The sequence below is a fragment of the Microcaecilia unicolor genome, chromosome 9 (genome assembly GCF_901765095.1).
Source record: "Microcaecilia unicolor chromosome 9, aMicUni1.1, whole genome shotgun sequence".
Lineage (NCBI taxonomy): Eukaryota > Metazoa > Chordata > Amphibia > Gymnophiona > Siphonopidae > Microcaecilia > Microcaecilia unicolor.
The window spans coordinates 207,944,505-207,970,893 of record NC_044039.1 but is presented as its reverse complement, the minus strand read 5'-3'; the positions used below and the strand labels follow the sequence as shown (position 1 = coordinate 207,970,893).

Below are 26,389 nucleotides of genomic sequence, written 5' to 3'. Positions count from 1 at the left end.
CTATAGAACAAATAAAAATATATTGTTTACGAGCCTTTGCTGCCTTTTGTGCTTACCATGACTGACTACACTGACTCCTTTCTTGTAGAACACCTCTGAATGTACGGAGCTTTTCCCCCATCATTATAGCGTGCTCAATTCCACGAACAATATTAAGATACTACAAAACACCGCTGGCTAAGAAAACAGGAGGCGGCACTTTTGAGACAACTTCACTGCCATTCTGAAGTCAGTGAACAGGAACCAACCTACATAGCCCTTAGTCCTGGTCATGCCAATGTATAAAAGTTCATATCCCAGTGCAAACCAGCCCACCTGTAAGCAAAATGAAATTACTGATGGAGCATTTGCTTTCTAATTATTTGTTCACACTCTTCCATTTTATACAAGATAATCCCTCAGCATTTTAATTTAGAGGTTCTCTCTTTCTACATTATACACAAAAGGAAATGGAGATTCTGAGATGGAAAAGGACAAAGGAAGGTTATTCTTCTCATTTAGATGATGTATCTAATTCTAGATACACACAATAACTTTAATATGGGATTCAACAAATCATCCAACCCAAATATAAACCCAGGGTAACAATTACTTAAATTTGTAACAAATCCCTGGAAACCAAACATATACTATTAAAATTGTGCAGTGACTTCCGGTGACGTCATGACCGCGAGGGGTTGAAGAAAAAAGATCTCTCCGGCTTCAATCCCCCCTCCGCACGATCAGCTCACAAACCGCGACTTAAAATAGAATTTCGCCGCAGCCTGAAACGCTGGAGCGGCCGGCAGTGAACATTTTAAAATTACTGGCGGCGCGATGGCGGCTAAAAATCAGCATAAAGATAAGCTCCGTGGTAGAGGAGCAGAAGACAAGATGGCGCCGCCCGCAAGCCCGCCGGGCCCGACAGTATCATCGGCCTGGATCGCCGAAATAACGTCAGAAATGTCCTCAGTGTTAGAGGATATGTTGGATCGCCGGCTCTCCCCCATAAATACTAACCTGGAAAAGGTAAAAGAACAGCTCACGGATCTCTCTCGAGACTGTGCAGGTTTTCAAGCACGTGTGAGTGAAATTGAGGACAGAGTAACGGAGGTGGAGACAGTACAGGAGATAACTCAAAAAAAGCTGCAGGCGATGGAGGAAAAGATTGAAGACCTGGAAAACAGGTCCAGGAGAAATAATATCCGTGTGGTGGGCCTGCCAGAAACGATACCCGAACGGGGCTTGGAGGTTTTTTTTGGCACGCTGGTTTACTAATGAACTACAATTCCCAGAAGCCTCGGGGCCAATACAGATAGAACGGGCTCACCGCATAGGGATGAAAATGACTGGTACTAATAAACCAAGAGTGGTAATTCTGCGATTTTTGAACTATGCGCAAAAACAAGAGGTGATGCAGCTGCTTAGAACCGGAAAAGCATTGGAATATGATGGAATCCCAGTAAGATGCTTCCAAGATTATTCAGCAGGAGTAGCAGCACGAAGGCGACAGTTTTCGGAGGTTTGCTCAACGCTATTCCAAAAGAAAATAAGATTTGCACTACAATACCCTGCCAAACTGCGGATTACGCATAATGGCATCACCAAGACATATGAGACGGCAGGGGCGGCTAAAGAATTTTTACAGCAGATGGGAACAACATCTTCAGATGCAAGCTGAATAGAATAAAGAAGCGAACACTCTGAGAGCAGTGAGTACTGTTATAAGGAGGGGTCAGAGGAAACCTGACTGGTCAATATATGACAATACAGCAAACTCCCAGCCATGTACAAAGATGGACCAATTACCGTTGCAGAAAGGCTTGGCAAGATGGCTGCAGTTGGAAGGTTAAGGTTTTATGGTTTGTGAGTTAGACTTTCCCTTTGAATTTTCTTGCTGTTGAATAAGACACTGTATAGAAGACATGGCCAATGGGTGAAACGGTTCGAACCTCTGGTAAGAGGGGTGAGACCCTGTAAGTGTCTGACCAGCTTGACAATGAAAGTTATGTTTAATGTAACACTGTTTAATGCGGAGGGGGGAGGGAGAGACGTAAGGAAGTCATGGTCCTAATTGGTGGACCTGAGAATAAGGGGAACAGGATTTGGGGGGAGGGGGTGGGGGGAGGGAGGAGGGATGCAAGCAGGGTACAAGCACTAAATAGAAAGGATGTAAAGGAAAGTAATGCAGGCTTCTGGGGGGCTCTGTCTCCCAGAGCTGTCAAGGGAAGGCGGTTTGGCAATGGGAGACGGGCTCTGATGGAAGCATGGGCAGAACATAATAGTGATGCTGATAAAGGGGAGATGCAAGTTAGGGGGGGGCAGAGGCTGGGATGTCCCCCTCGATTACAAAAGTGGACATCTACAGATATAGTCATACACTTTCAAATCCAAGAATAGTAAGAATAATAACATGGAATGTAGGCGGAGTTAATTCGCCAATAAAACGCTCTAAGATTTTACAACAATTAAACAGGCAAAAAGCAGACATAGCACTTTTACAGGAGACGCATCTGAACCAGATTGAACATGCCAAGCTCAGCACCTGGTGGGTTGGGGATTGTATAGCAGCAAATGCACAAGGCAAAAAGGGAGGAGTAGCGATACTAATTAGAAAAGGCATAGCCTCTATAATTAATCCACTTCTGATTGATACTGAAGGCCGCTATGTTATGTTGGAAGTGGTAGTTGGGCGACAGAAGCTGCTAATCTGTAATGTTTATGCTCCAAATAGATATGATCGGAAGTTTTACCAAACTTTGATTAATTTTCTGCTCAGGCAACCACATGCAGCTATAGTGATGGGGGGCGATTTTAATGCAGCTTGGGACCCCTCTCTGGACAGATCAGCTCCGGAGACGGCCTCTTCATGTTATAATAATAGAGGCCTCTTGCAATTGAGCCAGATGTTGGGCCTGGTTGATGTGTGGCGGGTGCTGCACCCAGGTGAGAAAGACTACACACACCTGTCACGGGCCCACTCGACTCAGTCGAGAATTGACTATATTCTGACATCGCGCCAGATGTTTGGGGAAGTGACAACAGCGGAGATAGGACCGTATATGGTGTCGGACCATGCCTGGGTTAAGATAGAATGGATACCAAGCGGTACGACCCAACAGGAACATAAATGGCAATTTCCCCTGGAGTTTAGCTCAGATCCAGTGCTTAAAGGCCGATTACAAGCTAGCTGGGCGGAGTACAGCACTCATAATCAAGAGCATATAGAGGATCCAGTTTTGTTTTGGGAAGTGGCTAAGGCGGTTCTTAGAGGCGAAGTTATAAGTCACACACACTTTGTGAGGAAGGCACGAGACAGAAAGATCTTGCGTTTAAGTAACCAACTTTGTAAGGCACGGAAGAGATATGGGGAGACACATGCGATAAGTGATAAACAACAAGTGTTAGAGCTTCAAACCGCCTTAAATGAACTTTTGCAAGAGAGGGCACATAAGTCACAGCTTTACTATCGATATATGCTTTATAAACATGGTAATAAAACAGGCAAATTGATGTCAAAAATAATTACCCCCCGGGGAGGGACTAAGAACATTCTGGCACTGAGGCAAAGGGGGGGAGGGCTCCACACATCAGACAAAGCAATCTTTTCGGACCTTTTATCAAGGGCTGTACGCTTCCCCAGAGGAAGACGGCCTATTAAATCAGATGTACTTAGAAAATTTAGTTTTACCAAAGCTTACAATACAAGAGTTGGACAGTCTTAACCAATTAATCACTGAGGACGAAGTTAGTGTGGTTATAGCCCGCAGCCCGCGATTGAAAGCCCCGGGACCTGATGGTTTAAGAGGAGAATTTTATAAATTGATGGAAGGAGGAGTTATACCCGCAATTACTAGATTCTTGAACCAGCTGATAGAGAGACAGAGGTTACCCCCTGATTTGAATAGGGCTCAAATAATAGTCTTGTTGAAGCCGGGGAGGGACCCTCTGGAGCCGACATCGTACCGGCCTATTTCCCTATTAAATTAAGATACCAAGCTGTTGGCAAAAATCTTAGCTAATAGATTGGCGAGGTTGCTCCCTCGGTTGATTCACGAAAGTCAGGTGGGCTTTGTGGGAGGTAGAGCAGTGAGTAAAAACTTGAGAGCAATATTGACATCACTAGAGCACAGCTCGCAGGCGAAGGTAGCATCGTTGTTGATCAGCTTCGATGCGGAAAAGGCCTTTGATAAGGTTCACTGGAAGTTCCTTTTTGATACGCTGGAACATTATGGATTTTCAGGGAGATTTGTTGAGGCAATTCACGCTTTATATGCCAACCCATGTGCCACCTTGAGAGTGAACGGGATAGAATCGGAAAGCTTCTGTATCAGAAGAGGCACAAGGCAGGGGTGCCCCTTGTCCCCTCTCCTCTTTGTTTTAGTTTTAGATCCCCTTATCAGAGATATCATGGCAAACCCTTTGATCCGGGGTGTCGGTTTAGGGACCCACATGTTTAAGATCGCAGCATTTGCGGATGACATTTTGGTACATCTCACAAACCCAAGGGAATCCTTAGACACGTTATTGGAAACCTTTCGTGAATATGGAGACTACTCAGGTTTTCGAATCAATCTAGATAAGTCAGAAGCTCTGGCTTCGCCAGAGGTGAACCAGAGGGACTGGGATCCTGAATTTCCATTGAGATGGGCTAGAGAGTCTTTTAAATATCTAGAAATCAGACTCACAATGAATACTTCAGACTTATATCAGTTGAATGTTAAAATCTTACTGGAACATACTAAAGCTAAATTGGACTCTTGGATGAGTCTTCCACTGTCACTAATGGGACGGATACATTTAGTCCAAATGGTGCTGTTTCCGCGCTGGTTGTACGTCCTTCAAACCTTACCCATACGCCTAACACGGACTGATTTGAAACGGATGATGCGTCTTTTTAGTCGATTTTGCTGGGCAGGCAAAAAGCCCAAAGTTAGCCAAAATATGTTAATAGGGAGCTGGAGACAGGGTGGAATGGGTGTCCCGGATGTGTTCCTATATAATCAGGCGTGTTTGTTGCGTCACCTAGGAGATCTGGTGAACACCACGCAGTATTATACACCTATGGACTTGGAGGAAGCCTTTTTTGCTCCATATGATATATTAGCATTGCTCCATTTACCTCGCAGTCGACTCCCTTCTAAATTTAAAAAAAGTATAATACTACAGCCCCTTCGGGAGGCGTGGCAGTGGTGGATGCGGCAAATGGGGGGCCAACCACACGTTACAGATCAAATCCCAATTGTAGGTAACCCTGTTTTTGAAGCAGGGATAGACAACCCGACATTTGGCAGATGGCAAGGGCATCACAAGATTGGAACACCTGTTATTGGAAAATGGGGAAATGATAACATTTGACGCGCTTCAAGACAAAGTGGGTTCGGCTTGGGGCAATAGATTTGCTTATGCACAGGTCCGACACTATATGAAATCTTTGAGCCAGGTACCCCTGAGGGGGCGGATGGGGGAACTGCTAAGGGTCTTCTTTGAGGAGTTGCAGATGGAGAAGCAATCTGTATCAGCATTGTATGGGGCACTGGCTAGGCGTAGGTCCCAGAGGCAATATGTTGATCTTAAGCGTAAATGGGAACAAGATCTTGGGACCTCACTGGCAACATGGGATGTGTCAGCTACCTTGAAAGGCATCCGGGCATTGGTAACAGATGAGAGGCTGAGGGAGTGTGGTTATAGAGTGGTCCTTCGGGGGTATATGTCTAAAGCACAACTGGCTCATATGTTGGGGCCGGACAACTCGGGGTGCTCTAAATGCGGAGGGGGTCCCAGCTCATTATATCATGCATTATGGCAATGCCCCAAGGTGCGTATGTTCTGGCAGAGGGTAAGAGGGTTTTTGATTCGATTGGGGAATAGAATTCAAGGAACGGAGAGGCAGTTTCTGTTGGACCAACCAAGAGCGTTTGCTCCATTAGGTGCCCCAGCTATAATGTTATGTAGGAAGCTGAGCTTGGTAGCTCGGAAATGCATTATGCAGTACTGGGTCTCATCGGAAGGGCCAGCTTATTGGCATTGGCGCAATCAGGTGCATCTCCTGGCCTCTTGGGAGGCTAGGGACTCAAAACAATCGCCTAAGCGCAGAGTACGCTTTCTACAGATCTGGACACCATACCTGCAAATTCTCAGTCCAAGGGGACGTAGTCTGCTTGTTAATGTCTGATAAATAGTGGAATAATGGAGAGTATGGGTAGCCTGGAGTGGTAAATTTAGTGCAGAGGGGAATCCTGCTTGCAAGGGGGGGAGGTATTGGGTGGGGGGTTGAAGGGGTTGAGTGAGATGTATATGGCTAAAGCTTGGCAGTGCTCTAGAGCTTGGATGTTTAGTTTTCTGATATTTTGTGATAAGCACTATTGCACCTAACGAGGTACTTAAAGTGTATGATATTAGGAATAGAAGTCATTTAACATCTAATATTAGCACTTGACAAGTAATTGTTCAGAGGGGAGGGGGGAGAAAAATGGGGAAGAAAAGTGTTTGACGATGTTGAATAAGCTGTAAGAATGCTGTTTTGTATATCAAGCAATGTTATATGAATGTTCTAAGTTAATCTGTATTGTGATAATCGTCAATAAAACAGTTTAAACATAAAATTGTGCAGTGAACGTGCTCAAAACCCAATGTGACTCAAGTGAGTTTCACAAATATAGTTGCCGTTTCTTATCATTGCACTTCCTCATTCATTTAAGACTACAGCTATAAAGAAGAAAACAAGATTCAAAAACAATGCCAGTGATGCAGTTCAAAACAACTTTTCTTGTATGCAAATCCACTGTGTCGCCAAAAGGAACAGATCTGCGTTGGGAGGTGGGGATAGTGCTGGGCAGACTTATACGGTCTGTGGAAGAGCCAGTGGTTGGGAGGCGGGGATAGTGCTGGGCAGACTTATACGGTCTGTGCTCTGAAGAGCACAGGTACAAATCAAAGTAGGGTATACACAAAAAGTAGCACATATGAGTTATCTTGTTGGGCAGACTGGATGGACCGTGCAGGTCTTTTTCTGCCGTCATCTACTATGTTACTATAAGTCTGGTGTCTAATAACTCTATCTAAATCTTCCAATTTTTGGATAGAGTTTTTAGACACTGGACTTATCAATGCATATCTGTTCCTCTGGATGACACAGTGGATTGACATACAAGAAGATAAGTTGTTTTGAACGACAACACTGGTATTATTTTTGAATCTTGTTTTCCTCTTCTAACTGCAGCCTTAAATGAATGAGGAAGTGCAAAGATAAGAAGCGATGACTATATCTATGAAATTCACTTGAGTCACACTGGGTTTTGAGCACATTCACTGCACAATTTTAATAGTATATATTTGGTTTCCACGGATTTGAATTACTAATTCTAGATATAGAGATGCACCTCTTATCTTAAAATAGTGGACATAAGAATCAACTAATTTCAATTTATCAAATTCAAAGTATATATTACAAAAATATTTTACAAAACGGTTTAAAGTCGATCTCAAATCCTCAAAAATTCATTATGCTTTAAAAATCTCAATATGGGGCCAGCATGGTAGCTCACTAGCAGTGTTGTGCATGGTCATTCAGAAGACCCCATAGCCAATCCCCAAGTCATGTCTTTAGCTTTTCAGATCTGCTGAGAATACTACAGAGGTAGCATTCTCAGCCACTGGAAAGGGGTAGGGAGCGAGTCATATTTAACATAATTTCAGGGTTCTGGAAATACACCAAAAACACCTCTCACACGACCTTACCTAACACCTGTCCATCTAAATCCTCTTATACCTCAGCTTATGATCAACTGTATTTAAATCATGTATTAACTATCATAACCTTACTCTGTAAGCCACATTGAGCCTGCAAAAAGGTGGGAAAATGTGGGGTACAAATGCAATAAATAAATATGGTCCTCAGCTCAAGCCCATCAGTGCAGTAACCAGATTAGGTACATGAGGGTGGGGGAGAGCTAAGAGGACAAAAATCTGCAAGCAGCTGAACATGAAGGTTAATGTCACCAGGATGTCTGCCATGATTCCAAATCCTACTGGGTCAACACATAACAAATGTACGAGTAGATGTAAAAAGCATACCTGTCAAGTTTGGGATTATCTTGTCTTTCCCTTTGTTGTTCATATCTTAGCTTTAGTCCTTTAAATGTTTGTACATAATCGATATCTTCCAGTGCTTTCCAATAATTTTCGATTACATGAGCTGTTAATGATTTTACATCTTCCTACAAGAAAGGAATAAAACCATAAGCAAACAAGTTCCTTCTCTGTGCAATTGTGGGCAAATTAGGTTCCTCACATGGAGATTAACACTTTGAAATGTTTTATCCATGATCTCCAAGTAAACAAATTCACATTATTCATATCCAAATTTCCCTATGAGATTTATGATCTCAGAAATCAAAGATTCAAAATATACTCTATTTGCCCAGCATCATTCAGTGCCCCCTGTATAGATGTATTTACACTGTTACACACTTGGGAGCTTCAGCAACATTAATTTAAGGAAATATGTAACTTACATATCTAACTTATACAAAGTTGTAAAAGTAACTACTCCCTGGTTCTATTAAGGCATCACTAAATCAAAAAGTTAACCTACTGATTTTTAGAGAAAAGGACAGGATAACCTATCATAAAATTCATGGCTAATAATCAGAATTTACGATAAAAGAAGCTGAGAGTCACAAGTTACTTTTGTGACATAAATATGGGTAATCTTCAGCCAGAAAAGACGGTGACAAATTCTGTACCCAATCTCTCTGTGGCACTTTGGTCTGGTTTGTTCTCATAGAATGCCTCAAGTGTGCATTTATATATCAGGAAAAGACGGCTGAGGGGAGATATGATAGAGGTCTATAAAATAATGAGTGGAGTGGAACGGGTAGATGTGAATCGTTTGTTTACTCTTTTCAAAAATACTAGGACTAGGGGGCATGGAATGAAGCTACAAAGTAGTAAATTTAAAACGAATCAGAGAAAAGTTTTCTTCACTCAACATGTAATTAAACTGTAGAATTTGTTGCCACAGAATGTGGTAAAGGTGGTTAGCTTAGCAGGGTTTTTAAAAAGGGTTGGATGGCTTCCTAAAGGAAAAGTCCATAGACCATTATTAAAACTACAGGAGATATAAAATGGACTTGGGGAAAATCCACTGCTTAATTCTGGGATAAGCAGCATAAAATGTATTGTACAGGAAGTATCTTAGATTTTAGATAGGGAAGCACCACAATCAGTACTACATCCTGCCTTTTGGCCTCATGCCTGCTCCCAGAGTCTTCATTAAATGCCTAGCCATTATCACAGCATCGCTACAAAGACTGGGAGTTCATGTGTTTCCCTATCTGGAGGATTGGTTGGTCAAGAGCACATCAAATGAAGGTGCTCAGCCGAGGCTTCTCGAAACTGGGAGCCTTCTGGACTCTTCTATACGGAGTCCATTTATTTTGATGCAACCTGCACAACTTACACAGAAAGTGGAGTTTCTCAATTCTTCATCTACACATTCTTCAGGATATTGTGAACGAATACTGTCACAGCCTTCTTGGGGTCACCAATCAAGGACGTTCAGAATCTTCACCCTGGGCTTATCCTTGATCTCTAACTTAAATGGAATGGCCTCTTACAAAGAAGAGCTCCTTGGGGGGTGGGGAAGACTTCCTTCTTTCTTGTGGTGGGGAGGGGTCTGAAGGCAAAAATCAAACAACTCTATTGTAAGAGAAAAAGAAAAAACAAGTTCCCCTTTCTCTGTTTTGTTTGTTTTAACACGACTGGACACTCAGGCCTAAGCAGGCAACAAGCCATGAAAAATAAAAAAAACTTAAAAGGGCTGCAAAACTCTACAAAAAAAAGAGGGGAAAAAGGTAAATAAAATAAATAAATAAAACAAAACAACAGTCCCACTACTCACAGTGAAGTACCAGAAGGCAACAAAAAGAGAAAAATAACCGTACAAACACGAAGCAATGTATCGGATCATTTTTGCAGGAAAAAAAAAATTTAAAACTAAAGGTCCCATGAGAGTACACTGGGTGGTAAGACACTGGCTTCAGGAATATTCTGTATGCTGGGCAGAGTATGACCCGGGATTCCATCAGTGATGTTACTCATCTATGATAGCACTCTGTCCTGCTTGCCCTCGGAGAAGAAATCGAACCAAAAAATAAGCAAAAAAAAAAAAAAAAGAACATAATGGAAAAATCTATTTAAGAATATTTTAGACAGGAGAGGAAATGTGGAAAAAGATGCAATGAATTAATAAGGAAAGACTAGAAAAATTAAAATAAAGATAAATAAACACAATAAGAATATATAAAGAAATACGGTTAATTATTGTACCCTACTGCAGCTACAAACCAAACAGATGGGGAAAGTTGAGACTGGTGGAAGCAGGCCTGGGAGGAAGGAGAGGTAGGGGAGTGTGTGTATGTTTTGTGTTGGGTGTGTAAGAGAAAACAAATGGTTACCAATCTGAGGGGAGGAGTATGGAGGAGAGTGGAAAAGTAACCCACAATGTAAACTGCCTTGATAACCTGACTAAAGGGTGGTATGTCAAATAAAGATGACCTTGGAACTTGAAAAGCCCTCCCTTGTAATTAATCCAAGTTCCTACTCTCTGCCCTCCCAAACAAGGCAGGCAATCTATGCCTATGTGATGACTCCTTCCTAGAGACCTCCATGAACATCCTAACTACAAGACTGGCAACTTCGGACATAAGTACCAAGGATTTCTTCCATAGGTTTTAAAGGGATTATTATGAAGACATGCCTAAAGTGATAGATCTACATATTGGTTCAAAGTCCCCTTTCAGGTTGCTGCATGGGCAGTTCAGTTTTGCTCATGGTGAAGATGACCAATCAGTAAATCAGATACAGACTGCAGTTCCTATTGCTAAATCTTAACAGAAGAAATTATCTTCAAGCCTGGAGCTCTGTTCCGAGTCACCTTTCATTTTAACCAGAGGAGTCTCTGGGAAGCTCCTCTGACCTTTTGCCACCGTAGGCCCAAGGCACCTCAAATTTATTCATAGCTGGCAAAAGAGTAGCCTAGTGGTTAGTACAGTGGACTTTGATCCTGGGGAACTGGGTTCAATTCCCACTGCAGCTCCTTGTGACTCTGGGCAAGTCACTTAACCCTCCATTGTCCCAGGTACAAATAAGTACCTGTATATACTATGTAAACAACTTTGAATGTAGTTGCAAAAACCACAGAAAGGCGGTATATCAAGTTCCCTTTCCCTTTCCTCTTCAACACACAGAAAGCAGATATCAATGTTGTTTACTGTTACACCAAGAGGTCATAGTTGTTATCAGAGAATGGATGCTCCTGGAGCTACATATGAAATTCTGCAAAACTCCATCGCTGACAGGCCAGTCACATGAAAACTGGACACAAAATATAAGGTGCAAAATAGTTCAAAAGTCACCAAAGTTCAATTAGTTCAGCTGTCCATGTAATCAAGTCTGCCCTGAAGAGAGCAAAGCATACTAAGCAACACTTAAGTATGCAATCTGGGAAAGACTAGAAGACCCTACATCATGCAGAAAAGAGATTCTAAGGGTTTCATTTTGAGCTCCAAGACTACAGCATACCAGCCATACATGGTGCAACACATGGATGCAAGTTTACAGGACTTAAAAAAATTCTCTCTCTTCTATGCTGCTGGAAGACAATGAAAAATGTTCTGAAAAATAAGTCAAATGCAGAGAAGTGTAGTAAGCACCTATCAAATCATCCTGTGATTGAAGTACATTTGACAATTCTCCTAGAACTTTTGCTGTGGTCATAGAGCAAAGAAGAATAGCACAGCTTAGAGTATTTGGCTTGTGTGAGGATGACTATAACAAACTAATGGACATTCCATACATGGAAGAAAAAGTTGAAAAAAAAATGGTAGCTCTGATCAATAATCACGGCTTCAGCTTCCATAAACTCTTGATGCCTACTGAAAAACCACAAACTACCATCAGAAGGCTGCAGTTTCTGTACAAGAAATCTTACTACCAAAGATGATCATGCCATCAGTACACATAGCAAGACATTTCCTCCCTCCAAAAGTATTACCAAAGCTGCAGACAATGCACTTGAAATAGTCTCCATCTTTCTGGCTGAAGAAAAGATCACCAATCTCTTCATTTATGAATTGGTACTACTACTTCTTATGACATTTTAAAATATCACCTATCAAACCAGACCCTGGGCTGCCTTTCCTTACATGTGAATAGATAATAGACAACTATCAGAAAAATGATATACTGTATGGAACAAAAATCAAAATCAAATGAAAGGTGGAATTAAACTCACCACTCTAATGTATTCGAACATCTCTATTATGGCAGAGTTCATCAGATTATAACGGGAGCCGTTACTGAGAAATGCTTTGACCACTGGTTCAAACAAAAAACTTTTCATTATGTAACGGTTGTAAAACTCATCCTTTAGTCCAACTATTTTTCTCATAAAACGTAGGGCACCTAAAAATAAAAGAACAAACAAAAAACACACACAAACCTTGAAAAAGCTGTGTCACTCATGTTAAACCCTTTGTCCTGATGGGCAACGTACTTCAAGCAGCTCATCCTATTCAATACATAAATTTATCACTGGTAGGGTAACTGATTTTGGCTTAATGCCCTCAGTAGAAAGTACCAGCCAATTCTTCAAAATACCAGACATACCAAGTCACATGCATTTTGCGTGTTAACACACACATTGGGCCCCCCAACTACAGCTCACATGCTAAAGCCCTTTTCTCTCATGCATTGAGAGGAGGTGACTGGCATCTGGTCAGGCAGCAGCAAGGAGAGTGGTTCTCAATCTAATCCCCTTGGGCAGCAGCAATCCCCTAGTTGATGCTACCAAGGAGGTTAGATTGAAAACAGGAGACAGCATGACATCAAAAAGTTGAAGCCTGCTCAGCACAGCAGTCATCCCCACACTCCCAAAACAAAGCAAAAAATCTATCAGTTGCTGACATCCACATTGATGTTCTTTATTCTTGGTAACATTTTTATTTGATCTCACTTATATTTTCAAAAATGCTGGTTTCTGCAGCATATGGATGTATACAGAGAAACTATTAGTTCATTGGTTAGAGTACTAATATTTCTTCTAAATTGTAATCAGTGTGTCATTTGGAGGGGCTGGTTATAGAAACTCCCTAGCATCCTAAAAGACGTATTTTTGCATAGATGTTTTCACCTAGTAAAGGGCCACCAAAACAGACATATTATGAGAACTGGGTGCTCAACATTCAGAGTTTCAAATACAAAGGTTTTTTAAAACCTTAATTAGGTTGAAACCTGGGAGCATTTAAAATCTTTTTTTCCTGTGTGTACATCAAAAGAAAAGGATGGTATATGGGAACTTGCTCCTTTTGTTTTGTGGAATGCAGTGCTATATCATAAAAATGAACTTAACTTTTTTTATCACTACTATTTCAGACAGGTACTGAATAATGAGGGAAGAGCTTCCTTCATGCTGAAATTCTGTCCAGAGTCAGACTAAGAGCCAGATGCACTAACTCCAAGGAAAGAGCCCTTCCCTTACTGATCCCTTAGTGAATCGGTAAAAAACGGGCATGCATGAAGAAAATCGCATGTAAATGAGCTGCTCGCTGTTAGCTCATTTGCATGCAATTTCCTTCCCAAGGAGGGGAAACCAGTCGGCCAGCTGAGAATGCGCAGAGCAGCCAAGCTTTACGCTGGCTGCTCTGCGGCATGTCAAAGACGGTTTCATACACGTCCTTCACTCAAAAAAAAAGACGTCCCTGACGAGCACGTGGATTGTTTTTTTCTTCAGATTTTGTGATGGGTGTCCTTCTCTTGGACGTGTTTTTCTTACATGCCAGAAATGACCACGCCGGAGAGAATCAGGGACCGGGGCGTGCAAGGACGTCCAAATCAAAACTATTTGGACGTCCCTTTCTATTATGCCCCTCCAGGTCTCTCTCAGCCAATCACAGCGCGTTTAGCTGTCACTTGTGTCAGCTAAACGCGCTGTGATTGGCCGAGACCTGGAGGGGCATAATCAAAAGGGACGTCCACATAGTTTTGATGTGGGCGTCCTCGCACGTTCCGTTCCCCGATTCTCGGCGGTGGTCATTTCGGGAACGTAAGAAAAACACGTCCAAGAGAAGGATGCCCATCTCAAAATCTGAAAGGAAAAATGTCCAAGTGCTTGTTAGGGATGTCCTTTTTAAAGTTTGTACTTCTGGTGGTGGTCACTTCAGCTTGCAGAGTCAATGAGCTCCAAGCCCTAGTAGCTCACCAACCATATCCTATATAATAATTCTCACCTCCAACATTCTGAGGCTACCTGGAACCGTGGATCATGTTGGAGTAGATAATAGTGATGTCACACAACCCACATCAGATTGGCCAGTAGAAGGGAGAGGGGCGGAGCCACGATACAGGGAGCAGCGAATCAGCACAACACGGGGAATGCACAGCAGCAGGAACACAAGCCTCTCTCACACAGTCACTCTCTCAAACATACACACTCAGAGGAAAACCTTGCTAGCGCCCGTTTCCTTTCAAACAGAAACGGGCCTTTTTTACTAGTATTAAATATCAGCACAACAGAGTAGTCCTCCACGCACACCCAGAGTTCCTTTCTAAGGTCATGTCAGAGTTCCATCTGTAGAGTAAAACCCTGCATAAGGCACTACAATTCAGCACTACCGTGCAACATGAAAATGACTTTTATAGACTTGACCTTTACCAGACAATGCAGAGGCTTGGTACTGTGTGAAGGCCTCAAGGTTCATAAGGAGCCTTCCAATCTGAGAAAGGCGAAACTGGACAATATCAACTTCTTGTTGTTATATTGCTATGAACACAAAACTCACTACTGAAGATTCATGACCAAGCCCCAGACCAACTGGCACTAAAAGAGGTATAAAGACCCCTTCCTTGAAGGTGTTATCAGCTTTGCTGGCACATGCGCTATCTTCTCAACTTCTGTAACAGCACTCACCTAGCTCCAAGCCCTGCCACCCAATGAAGGCTCATTAATCTGTGGCAATCTGTGGCATCGCTGCCTGAGACTTCCCGGCTGGGTAGTCCACATTTCTACCTATGCGTTTGTTCCTAATCCTAATCTACGATCATCGAGTGCCTGTGCTGTTTCCTGATCCAGTGTTCGTGAGTGATGCCATCTGTCAGATCTGACCTGGTATCTTCTTAGTGCCTATCAGTGCCTGGTGTTTGTTAACTTATCCTAATTTTGTATTAGGTGAGTGTGCACTGTGTTGGCTAAACCTAGATCCTGTTATCATTTTGGGTTAGCATGATTCAATGTCTATGAGTACATCTATTATTATTTGCTGCCTATGGCATAATAAACAGCTTATCTTTTTATCACATCAAAGCCTTGTGTCTTACTCTCAAGTGTAAGTGTGCATAATAATTTTGAACTGTGAATTCGGAGAGATTGTTTCTAAGTTTTACTTTCCAGAGTGCTACATAATAAGTTATTCCTCTCACTCATTTTACCAATTCCCTTTTGGTTTGGAACATATGTAGCTTAGTCCCCTAAACATCTTACCCAATCAATTGTTCTGCCAACATTTTTCCCCAGTCCTCATGCTCATCCTGGCAAAAATGTACTACATACTTTAGACTGCAAGAGAGCTTTAGTCTTGTATCTGGAGCGGACTAAAGCCCATAGACAGTCCATAAAACTTTTCATCTGCAAATGCACACTTTGAAATTGGATAGCAGACTCCATCTCCTTGCCAATTTGCTGCATTTTCCTGAAGGCACGAATAAGCATGTTTATTCATGCAGTCAGGAAAATGCAGCAAACTGGCAAGGCAAGATTTCCCTTGGCTGAACCCATGATGACTCTGTCCCATTAAACCATGTTTGTCTACATATTCAGTAATTTTTATTTTTTTTAATAGTTTTTCTCACTTTGCTCAGCACTGGCATCAGACATACTGGTTTGTAATTTCCCTGAACACCCCTGAATCCTTTTTAAAAACCACTTTCCGATCTTCATGTACTATAGAGAATTTTAATGACAAGTTACAGATTACTATTAGTAGATGAACAATTTCATTTTTGAGTTCTTTCAGTACTCTGGAGTGTATACTATCCAGTCCAAGTGAATTACTGCTCTTTGAACTTGTCAGTTTGGCTTATTACATCTTCCAGGTTTACCAAGATTTGTTTCTGTTTCTCCATGTCATCTCCATTAAATATCATTTCTGGCATAGGTAGATCCCTTACATCCTACTCAGCAAAGAATTAATTTAGTCTCTTTGCAATGGTCTTGTCCTCTGAGTGCCTCTTTTACTCCTTGATGATCTAAAGGTCTCACTGACTCCCTCGCTGTACTGCAGTTTTCTTGATGGGGTCATAGTTGTATCTTTGTGCTTAGAATTATTGACTGGTATCCTTTAATTTATGATATCTGTGCATCGTCAACTAGATTGAATTACTTGCAACTCCTGAAGCAGGTGCTCCTTACGTCAAAACACAGGACTGCGTCGAGTTGAAGTCTAGTGATACACTGATAAAAGGAAGTTTATTGATATGCTTCCAAATAAGGAAGACTGTATAATCTTGTTGCACAATTTCAATTGTTTGGTTATTATGAAATTATTTATTCTTGTGTTGGAATTATTTGGTTCCCCCCTCCCTTTTTTTCTCCATTTTTCATATATTTCTACACACTCAAGTGTAAACTGAATTAATTTTATCTGAGAGGCTTCCTTAATTTATTAGATTTTCATTTTTTTCAGCTTTGAATAATGAAAATACATTGTAAACATTCAACAACAGAGATATACAGTCAATGGAAATAGAACCATTATATACTGAAATGAACAGTTTTGTGGCTGGGTTATGTCATTCAGTTCACAAACTGGTATTTCTACTTCAAGGATAATTTAGAATTCAATTAACAACAAAACAAAATAAAAATTCAACTTACACAGTGCCAAGAAAGCATGCACTGAAGACATAAGCACCAGCACTCGCCGCAGAATATCCTTGTTGATAATATAGTTTTTTATGTGATACGTGTGATGTTCAACACAAAATGTTAGCAGCTCCAATATCAATGCCAGAAGTTGAGCTGTCTGAAAATCATCTGAAAAGAAAATGTATTAAATAATTATTTCACTGAAAATTCTAAATGTATTAATGACACATTTCTTTGAAATATATAAAATTAAATCTTAAAATATGAAACAATAAATTAGGTAGAGATCTTTCCTAATGAAGACCTCAGGAAGGTCGAAATGGCAATATGTTCTAATTTTCCCTTGATATGTTGTCAAATTTAGCACTCAAAATATAACAGAAGGTGAGTGGTACTGGACATAACAGGCAATATGCATAGTACTCTCACCTTTGCTGGGCTTCTCCTCCGTAGTATTTGCCAGCAAGGGGGCAGTTAGAACATGCATACAATGTTTGTAAAAGAAACCCAGAAATTCTGTCTTTTCGGTTTTCTAGAGAAACAAAAACATCAAGATCACAAACCTCATAGAAACTGAAGCTTTAATAACAAACTTATCAGCAAAAAGGACCACACTACTTCTAGTATTGATAGTACCCACAAAAGTTTGGAGATTCAGATTTACAAATCTGCTTAAAGTGCCAGCCTTATCTCAGTTTTAAAACAAAGTTACTTGCTTGGTATAATTTTGTATCAACTCTAAATTTCCAGATGTGTAAAATTTTGAGACACTTAGGAGATCATTTTAGAAGGCTTACATGGCTTTTATATGTTGAAACAGTGGCATTTATGTATGCAATTAGGTATTTTAGAAAGCTGCTAATACATGTAGATACACAGCATGCAGAGTTTCTAAGAAGTATGTTGTGGGTATGTCTTTGGCAGGCTATAAAAGTATGGGTGCATTTCCAATTTTACAATGGATACGATGCATTCTTTAACAAAATCCAAGTGTTGGCATTTACCCTTGCTTCAAGGTAGGTTCTTGCTAATGGTCATTTGGACCTGGGGTTTGTACCAGTGATTGAGGTGGCAACTGTGCTTAAAAGTTTTGTAAAATCTGACACATATATGTGATTGTAAGAGCAAGCACTTACACATGTAGGTGCTGGCACTTACAGATTTCAATTCCCAAGTAATGCTACTCTTAAAAAAAATTTTTTTTAGACTAAAATGGGTGTGCCTTAATTCTTGCAAGATCAATCCAGACATGGGAATTGTCCCCCACCCCCCAACCAGCAGACAGAGTGAACACTAACTTTCAGTGATGTCATCACCAGTATAAGGAATGGTGCCGCCCTGGAACTTACCAGTGTACTATTGCCCAAGCTGAGGTTAAAACTGAAGATACCAAAAACCTTGAATTTAGGAGAAATAGCTGAACAGAGGTTTGGTAATGACAAATAAAAATAGACCCAAATTCACAGATGAGACCTTAGTCTTCCAGAATGGGCCCTGGACTGATCTAACAGGAAGAAAATAAAATTATTGGGCACAAACAATTTTTACCTATCATCCTACTAGCCCAGAACAGACAAGTGGGACATAGCCAAGCTTCAGGACTCCGAGTGGGACAAAGAACCACTCTTCTAGGGGGAGTACAGCGGAAGTACATGGCACTGTGAATTTGGACCTGAAGAGTGACTTTCTGGTAGCAGCCCAGAACATCTGTGGATACAAACACACCTGCTTTGTGGTGCATGACCATAGGGGCACATCAAGGCCATTTGGTGCCCTCAAAGACCCAAGAAGAGCTGGAATACTTTTTTCATTGGATTCTCAGGTAGTTCTTAGTATGGATAAATGTAACACAAGAGTGAAACATGTAAACTCTAAACTTTCTGAAGTGACCAAACCAATTGATAATGTGATTACAGGGGCTGCTAGTTACTAGTGGTTAATAGTCCTGAGTCTGGAGCCTCTCTTAGTTCAGAGGATAGACCTATTTCCCTGTCTCCTTGAGTCCAGTGAGTTTTGGGCGTTTCTCAAGTTGGTTCCTTGACTTCACAGTGTTTACTCCACTCTGCTGCCCATCCTCAAAATCTGGCAGCACCGAACCTGGTCCCCTGCAGGGGGAGCTTGTTGAAGAAATTGCTCCCTCTTAAGGAAGTGACTCTGTAAGATGTTTGGAAGGTGGGTTGCAGTATGCATATCTTCTTAAAGGGTCCACTATCTCAGCTTTGTGATTTCATTCATCATGTGGCTTTTAAGTTAGAGGACACAGAATGCAGACTGTCTAGGTTGGAGGCTGGCATGGGGTAAGTGGACTCTAAGCTTGGGACGCTATGGGCAACAGAGTCATCTGCATGTGCCATGAGCGCTTTGGTTTCCTAGACCATGGGATGATTTTCCAAGAGCTACTGTGCGGTGATTATGTAGATTATGTCCATCTATCAAGGAAGGGACGGAGTGTCTTCAGCAACAGAGACTGGCTAAAGTACTAAAGAGGGCTTTAAACTAAACTTGCTGAGGAAGGGTTAAAAAAAAGACCCCAAAGCCAAATATAACCCTCAGGAAGGTAGGTCATCGAATGCCCCTATAGAAGGGGGGGGGGGGGGACGACCCATCTGAAGAGCCTTGTATACCAATGCCCGAATTATGGGAAATAAACTTCTACATCTAGAGGCTACAATGATAGAGGCTGACTTGGATTTAGTGGCGGTCACGGAGAACCATGCCTGGGATGCAGCTATACCTGGCTATAGTCCACTCAGGAAGGACAGGGTAGGAAAAAAGGGTGGAGTGGCATTATATGCTAAGAATAATATAAAAGTGTCAGAACTGCAGGACTCATGGGGTAGCAGCTCTGTGGGTTAAACTGGAAAGAGGAAAAGGAAAATATATTTACATTGGAATAATATACAGCTCACCTTCACAGTCAGAAGAAATGGACAGAGACTATTAAGACATCCATAAAATAGCTAGGAAAGAGGAAGTACTAATGATAGGTGATTTTAATATGCCAGGTGTCAACTGGGGCATCCCTGCTGCGGGGTCATCCAGAAGCAAAGGGATCTTGGACTCCCTACAGGAAGAATTGTTTCAGCAGTGGGCACCGGAAAAGACGTGGGATGTTACAGATGAGTTTGAGGAATTTTGGAGAGTTGGTAGCCTTGTCGCTGCAGTTAAGTGTATTGTATGATTTTCTTTATTGAAATGTTGAATAAAAACAATATTAAATTAAAAAAAAACAAACAAAAAAAAAAAACGTGGGATGGAACTACTCTGGACCTGGTGCTTATAAAGAGAATGTTTCTGATGTCATGGTGGGAGACCATTTCTAGTGATCACTGAATGGTGTGGTTCAATACTAACACAGAGGAGAGGGCTTAATCACATTGAAGGTCCTGGATTTCAAAAGAACCAACTTTGCTGAGATGGGGGAAATACTCAAGAAAGAATTAGTAGGATGGGAACAACTGAAGGAAGTAGAACAGCAGTGGATAAGACTGAAAGGAGCTATTTTAAAGGCAACCTTTATGTTAATAAACTACATAAAGGAAAGAGGAAAAGAAGGTCGCTCTGGTTCTTGAAAGTAGTAGCCAAAAAGGTAAGGGAAAAGAGGCTAGCTTTCATATAATACAAGACGACTCAGAAAGAAGAGAACAGGCGAGAATACCTGGATAAGCTAAGAGAAGCTGGAAAAGCTGTCGGGAAAGCAAAGAGGCAAGTGGAAGAAAAGTAGTTAATACAGTAAAACTGGGTGATAAGTCAGTTTTCAGATATGTAAGCAACAGGAGGAAGGGCCATAATATCATTGTTAGGCTCAAAGCTGAGGGGGGGGGGGGGGGGGGCGAATATGTGCAAGCTCATAAAGATAAAGCTGAACTGCTTAACAACTATTTCTGTTCTGTGTTCATGGACGAAAAGGCTGGGGATAGGACAGCAGAAAACAAATACAAATGGGGATGGATGTATGGTAGACTAAGATCCATTCTCAAAGGACTGTGGTCGTGAGGAGCTAGCTAAACTAAAAGTAGACAAAGTGATGGGGCCTGATGGGATATATCCAAGGGTGCGCTCAAGGGACTCGGAGAAGTTCTGGCAGCTCTGCTGGCAGACCTCTTCAATTATTCCTTAGAGTCCAGAGGTCCCAGAGAAAGGCAGATGTGGTCCCTATGCATGAGTGGAAGTAAGTAGGAGGCTGGGAATTACAGATTGGTCAGTCTGACCTTGGTGGTGAGTAAACTAATGGAAATGTTTTTAAAGCAGAGGATTGTGAGGTTTCTCAAACTGAATGGAATGCAGGACACGAGCAGCACTGCTTCACTAGAGGCAGGTAGATGAATCTTCTTCGACTGGGTGACCAAACAGTTGGACGTGGGAGGGGCGCTAGATGTGGTGTACCTAGATTTCAGCAAAGCTTTCGACATGGTTCCGCACAAGCAACTCATAAATAAACTGAGTACCCTTGGTATGGGACCTAGACTAACTGACTGGGTTAAAAATTGGTTGAACGGAAGAACACAGAGGGTAGTAGTATATGGAGCTTGCTCTGAAGACAGGGATGTTATCAGTGGAGTACCGCAGGGATCAGTCTTTGTCAGTGATATTGTGGAAGGACTGTCTGGTAAGGTTTGTCTCTTTGTGGACGATACCAAACTCTGCAATAGGGTGGACACTCTGGAACGTGTGGATGATATGAGGAAGGACCTACCGAAGCTTGAGAAACAGTCCAATGTTTGGCAACTAAGATTTAATGCTAAAAAAAATTGCAGGGTCATGTACTTGGGTCACATGAATCCGAGGGAACACTACAATTTAGGAGGTGCAGTGCTGCTTCTGTGTACAAAGGAAGAGTGGGACTTGGGGGTTATTATGTCTGATGACCTTAAAGTTTCCAAACAGGTAGAAAAAACGACGGTCACAGCTAGAAGGATGCCTGGGTGCATAAGGAGAGGGATGACCAGCAGGAACAAAGAGGTGATAGTGCCCTTGTATAATTCTTTGGCAAGGCCCCATTTAGAGTATTGTGTGCAATTCTGGAGACCACACCTACGGAAGGGTATAAACAGGATGGAGTCGGTCCAGAGGGCGGCTATGAAATTGGTAAGATAGCTCTCCTGCAAGAGACGCACTTAAGACCACGGGATGTGCACTTGCTGAGAGGTGAAACATACAGGGAGGCGGTGACGCATCAAGGCAAAGAGGGGAAGAGAACGGGATTGGCAATTCTGGTGGGACAGAAATGTGGTTTATCAACAAAGAATTCAAGGACACAACTGGGAGATGTGTGGCCATAAGGGGAAGGTTGCAGGGACAGGAGATTACCTTGGTAAACATTTATGCCCCTAATGTGGGTCAAAGGGGATTCTATCATACTCTAGGGGAGGAGATTCAGGGATTTATCCGGGGACAAGTTTGACGCATTTGACAAGAAATTAGAAGCCCACACTAATGGGGATGGGCTTCTAATTTCTACGCATTTGAATATTTATACGTACCTATATATATACTTGTATATACATACACATATACACATCCATCCATATATACATACACCTTCTGAAAATCCAGATACACAATATCAACCGGCTCACCTTTATCCACATCTTTGTTCACCCCTTCAAAGAAATGTAGTAGATTGGTGAGGCAAAATTTCCCTTCACTAAATCCATGTTGACTTTGTCTCATTATTCCATGCTTTTGAATATGCTCTGTAATTTCACTTGCTGGGGTTTAGAATGTGACAAATGAGGAACTCCATGTAAACATTTTTCATGCTGGCTGTGTGCTCTACTCACACACAGTAGGCTGACATCAGTCGCCACTGCAACACTCTGGGTACCTCTCTGATTACTGACATACGCTATCGTATATGGCATTGTCAGACAAGACCTGCACAGCCATGCCTGTGATGACTGACTGGAAGCTCACTAATGCTAGATGAATCACTCTTGCCTCCCGATGAACGAAAGGATCAAAGCCAGATGCAATAAACTGCTGGACAGCAATATGGAGTACATAAAGGTTTATTAATGACAAAATATTTGATGCAGTCATATTTTGGCTTCAGGAGTACAGTGAAATTTGCGAACACCCCTATTTTAAATTTTAAAAAGTCTTGTTTTGGAATCCAGACACTTTGCCTTGTGGATCCATTTAGCAGTAGTGCCTTGTGGGTCCATTTAGAAGTACTGCCTTGTTGAATGGTGTTTTACTGTGAGATTCCCTTCTTTAGCATGACAAGGAATTTGCTGTGTTGCAAGTGGAGGCTGAAACATGCCCATGAAGGGTATTTTGCCTTCAATTAACCTTCGTGCATGCCATACTACCAATCCTGAATTTTATTGCTTCCAGCTTTGGTCTTTTCACAGCATCTGCCTCTTCTCTTTTGCAGTCACTTTTGCCACAAACCTATTGGCAGACCAGGAGGCTTTATGACAGCCAACACTCCTGCATCAACTTATCATAAGTGAGGGCCCCAGCCCAAGAGACTGCATCAATGGTTACAATTAGGGGAAAGGGAATGGGACTTGAAATACCACCTTTCTGTGGTTTTGCAGCTACTACTACTACTACTAAACATTTCTAGAGCGCTACTAGGGTTACGCAGCGCTGTACAAATTAACAAATAAGGACAGTCCCTGCTCAGAAGAGCTTACAATCTAAAGGACGAAATGTCAAGTTGGGGTAGTTAAGATTTCCTGAGAAGAGGTGTAGTGATTAGGCGCCGAAGGAGACATTGAAGAGGTGGGCTTTGAGCAATGATTTGAAGATGGGTAGGGAGGGGGCCCGGCGTATTGGCTCAAGGAGTTTGTTCCAAGCATGGGGTGAAGCGAGGCACAAAGGGCGAAGCCTAGAGTTGGCGGTGGTGGAGAAGGGTACTGAAAGGAGGGATTTGTCTAGAGAGCGGAGGTTACAGGTGGGGACAGGTATGTATTTGTACATGGGGCAATGTGGGGTTAAGTGACTCGCCCAGGATCACAATGAGCTACAGTGGGAATCGAACCCAGTTCCCCAGGATCAAAGTCCGTTGCACTAACCACTAGGTTACTTCTCCACTACAACTAAGTGGCTTCAGGTCCATGCCCTCCAGGAGATGCACCAACAATCCAACTCCCTCCAAGGCTTTTCTAGAATAGGGAGGCGCACATCTTACTGTTGCCACAATGGTGACTACCTGGCCAGAACAACTTGCTGCCAACACCTGCATATGAGCCTTCACCCAGGAAACCAGTTCCATGTTTGCGGTCATGGACCCCAGAAGCTGGAGATAACCCCAAACTCTTGGCACTACCTAAGGACAAAATGAGCAGAGCTGAAGAAAAGGTCTGCTCATCCCATTCCATGTCAGAAAGACTTTCCTACTATCATGTTGAATTGGGCTCCTAGATTCTCAAGGGTCTAAGCAGGAATTCACTACCAAGTCTAGACTCTCTAGCACCTGCAGGACTCTGCAAAGTGGCTGTGTATTCTTGCCCGAATCAGCCACCTGACCAAGTAAAGACAGATTCTGAAGCCCTCCCTGTGCAGATAAGCAAATAGTTTATTTTTTTCAAAAAAAGTAGGAAAGACTAGTGGATACACCATAAAGTTATTAGGTGTACAGTGTAGTAAATTTAAAACAAATAGGAGAAAATCTTTCTTCACCCAACGCATAATTAAACTCTGGAATTCGTTGCCGGAGAACGTAGTGAAGGCGGTTAGCTTGGCAGAGTTTAAAAAGGGGTTGGACGGTTTCCTAAAGGACAAGTACATAGACCGCTACTAAATGGACGGGAAAAATCCACAATGTCGGGAATAACTTGTATAAAATGTTTGTACGTTTGGGTAGCTTGCCAGGTGCCCTTGACCTGGATTGGCCGCTGTCGGGGACAGGATGCTGGGCTCGATGGACCTTTGGTCTTTTCCCAGTATGGCATTACTTATGTACATTTAAAACAAATAGCAGAAAAAAAATTTTTACCACCAAGGTCAGGAACTTGTTGCAAGAGAATATGGTAAAAGCAGTTAGTAGAGCTTGGTTTATGAAAGGCTTGGACAAATTCTTGGAAGAAAAGTCCATAAACCATTAACATAGGGATAGGCAGCGGCTTTTCCCAGGTCTAAGAAGAAAGTAGCATGGAATCTTGCTGCATTTTCGGATCCTGCCAGGTACTTGTGACCTGAATTGGCCACTGTTGAAAACAAAATGCTGCTAGATGGATCTTAAGAATTGGCATACTTGGTCAGACCAATGTTAAGCTGCCACCAGTACCGGGACCTTCAAAAAAAATGGGAAAATCCTTAACTTGAAGATGTAGACTACCACCTCTTGGATGCTGACTCAAAAGAGGGCACCATAAAGGTGTCTCAAAACAAGCTCTGCCAATTCCATGGCATATACTCTCACCTCAAGCATCCTTCTCGGAGAGGGTTGGCTTCCAATTATTGCAGTCCCTTAGCCTTTTGAGAGGAATCTTATGAGCCCCACCAAAAGGGTTGAGAATTCCTGAAATGACCCAAGTTACAGAAGGTGAAGACCAGCTTCCCCAATCTGAAGCACCTTGGTCCCTTCTGCCAAAACAGACTTGCAGACACTCCTTGGGAAATTGCTGCAACCTGGATTTTGCTAGATCCTTAACCAATTTCTCAAGGTCTTGGTTTTTCCCATCAAGGGCAACTTACTGAAGCATGCCTTAGAAGCTGAGTTGCTGACCAGTTGTGGAACCATAGCCACTGCCAAGCTATGACCACAGAAGGCACCAATCTAGAAGAAATCCTGATTAGGTATATGGCATGTTCACTAAAAAGGCTGCCCCACACTTAAAGAGAGATGCTTTTACACTCTCTGGTTATTGCTGAGCCCAGCGGAGAAGAGCCCAAGCCACATATCCTCTACAAATGGCCATCTGGACCCTAGGGCAGAGGAGGCAAAGGCTTTGTTCAAGAAAATTGCTCTCAAAGTCCTGCAAGTACATCAGAGCCAACCCACCCTCAATTGGAATGGTACTCTTTTTGGTCACCACGGAATCCACCTTGAGATAACTATAAACTATTTCATTCAGCTTAATTTAGGACTTGCTATATCGCAATGGTTAACTGGCAGATCTAGATGGTTTACAATGTTTAAAATTAGAAACAAAGAAAGAAAAAGAACAGTATCATTTGACAGGAAAGGCATAGCAATCATCTCAATGTATAGACACACATCATGAGAGAGCAGATAGAGTTTCCAAGTACCCTGCTTCCCCTTCAACCCAGCCTCAGAGGTGTCCCACTCAGAGAGGACACTCTCTTCCTCAAAGTTGTATGGAGGAAGGCAAGTTTTGGAGGGCTTAGGTAAGCCCTCCGAGATAGAGTCCCCCATCTGGCGCATTCTCAAATTGAAGGTGGAGGTCACCTAGGCTATCGAGGATACTATCTTCTCCCAATAGAACAAACAAATGAAGCAATTCACCACCTCCTCAAAGGGATAGCCCCTCATCCCCAAACTCTTAATCTTTCTCTAGGCAGTAAGGGATC

General features: G+C 42.2%; 1 protein-coding gene and 1 long non-coding RNA gene across 3 annotated transcripts in view; both read right to left on the bottom strand.

The window, feature by feature from the left end:
* The window catches only part of PPP4R3A (protein phosphatase 4 regulatory subunit 3A), a 135,379-nt gene that overhangs the window by 12,383 nt on the left and 96,607 nt on the right, over positions 1-26,389 (bottom strand). For both annotated transcript variants that reach the window (XM_030214551.1, XM_030214553.1), the window contains exons 9-12: positions 17,333-17,435; positions 16,913-17,071; positions 12,278-12,447; positions 8,056-8,198 (exon numbers count right to left, since the gene is read on the bottom strand). In XM_030214551.1, coding sequence (XP_030070411.1) covers positions 8,056-8,198; positions 12,278-12,447; positions 16,913-17,071; positions 17,333-17,435 — 575 coding nt within the window. The remainder of the gene's footprint in view (positions 1-8,055; positions 8,199-12,277; positions 12,448-16,912; positions 17,072-17,332; positions 17,436-26,389) is intronic.
* Positions 564-6,615, bottom strand: LOC115477580. The gene is made up of 3 exons (XR_003943349.1): positions 6,598-6,615; positions 6,400-6,401; positions 564-649 (listed from the first exon to the last, which is right to left on the bottom strand). It is a non-coding gene; the product is annotated as an uncharacterized LOC115477580 (long non-coding RNA).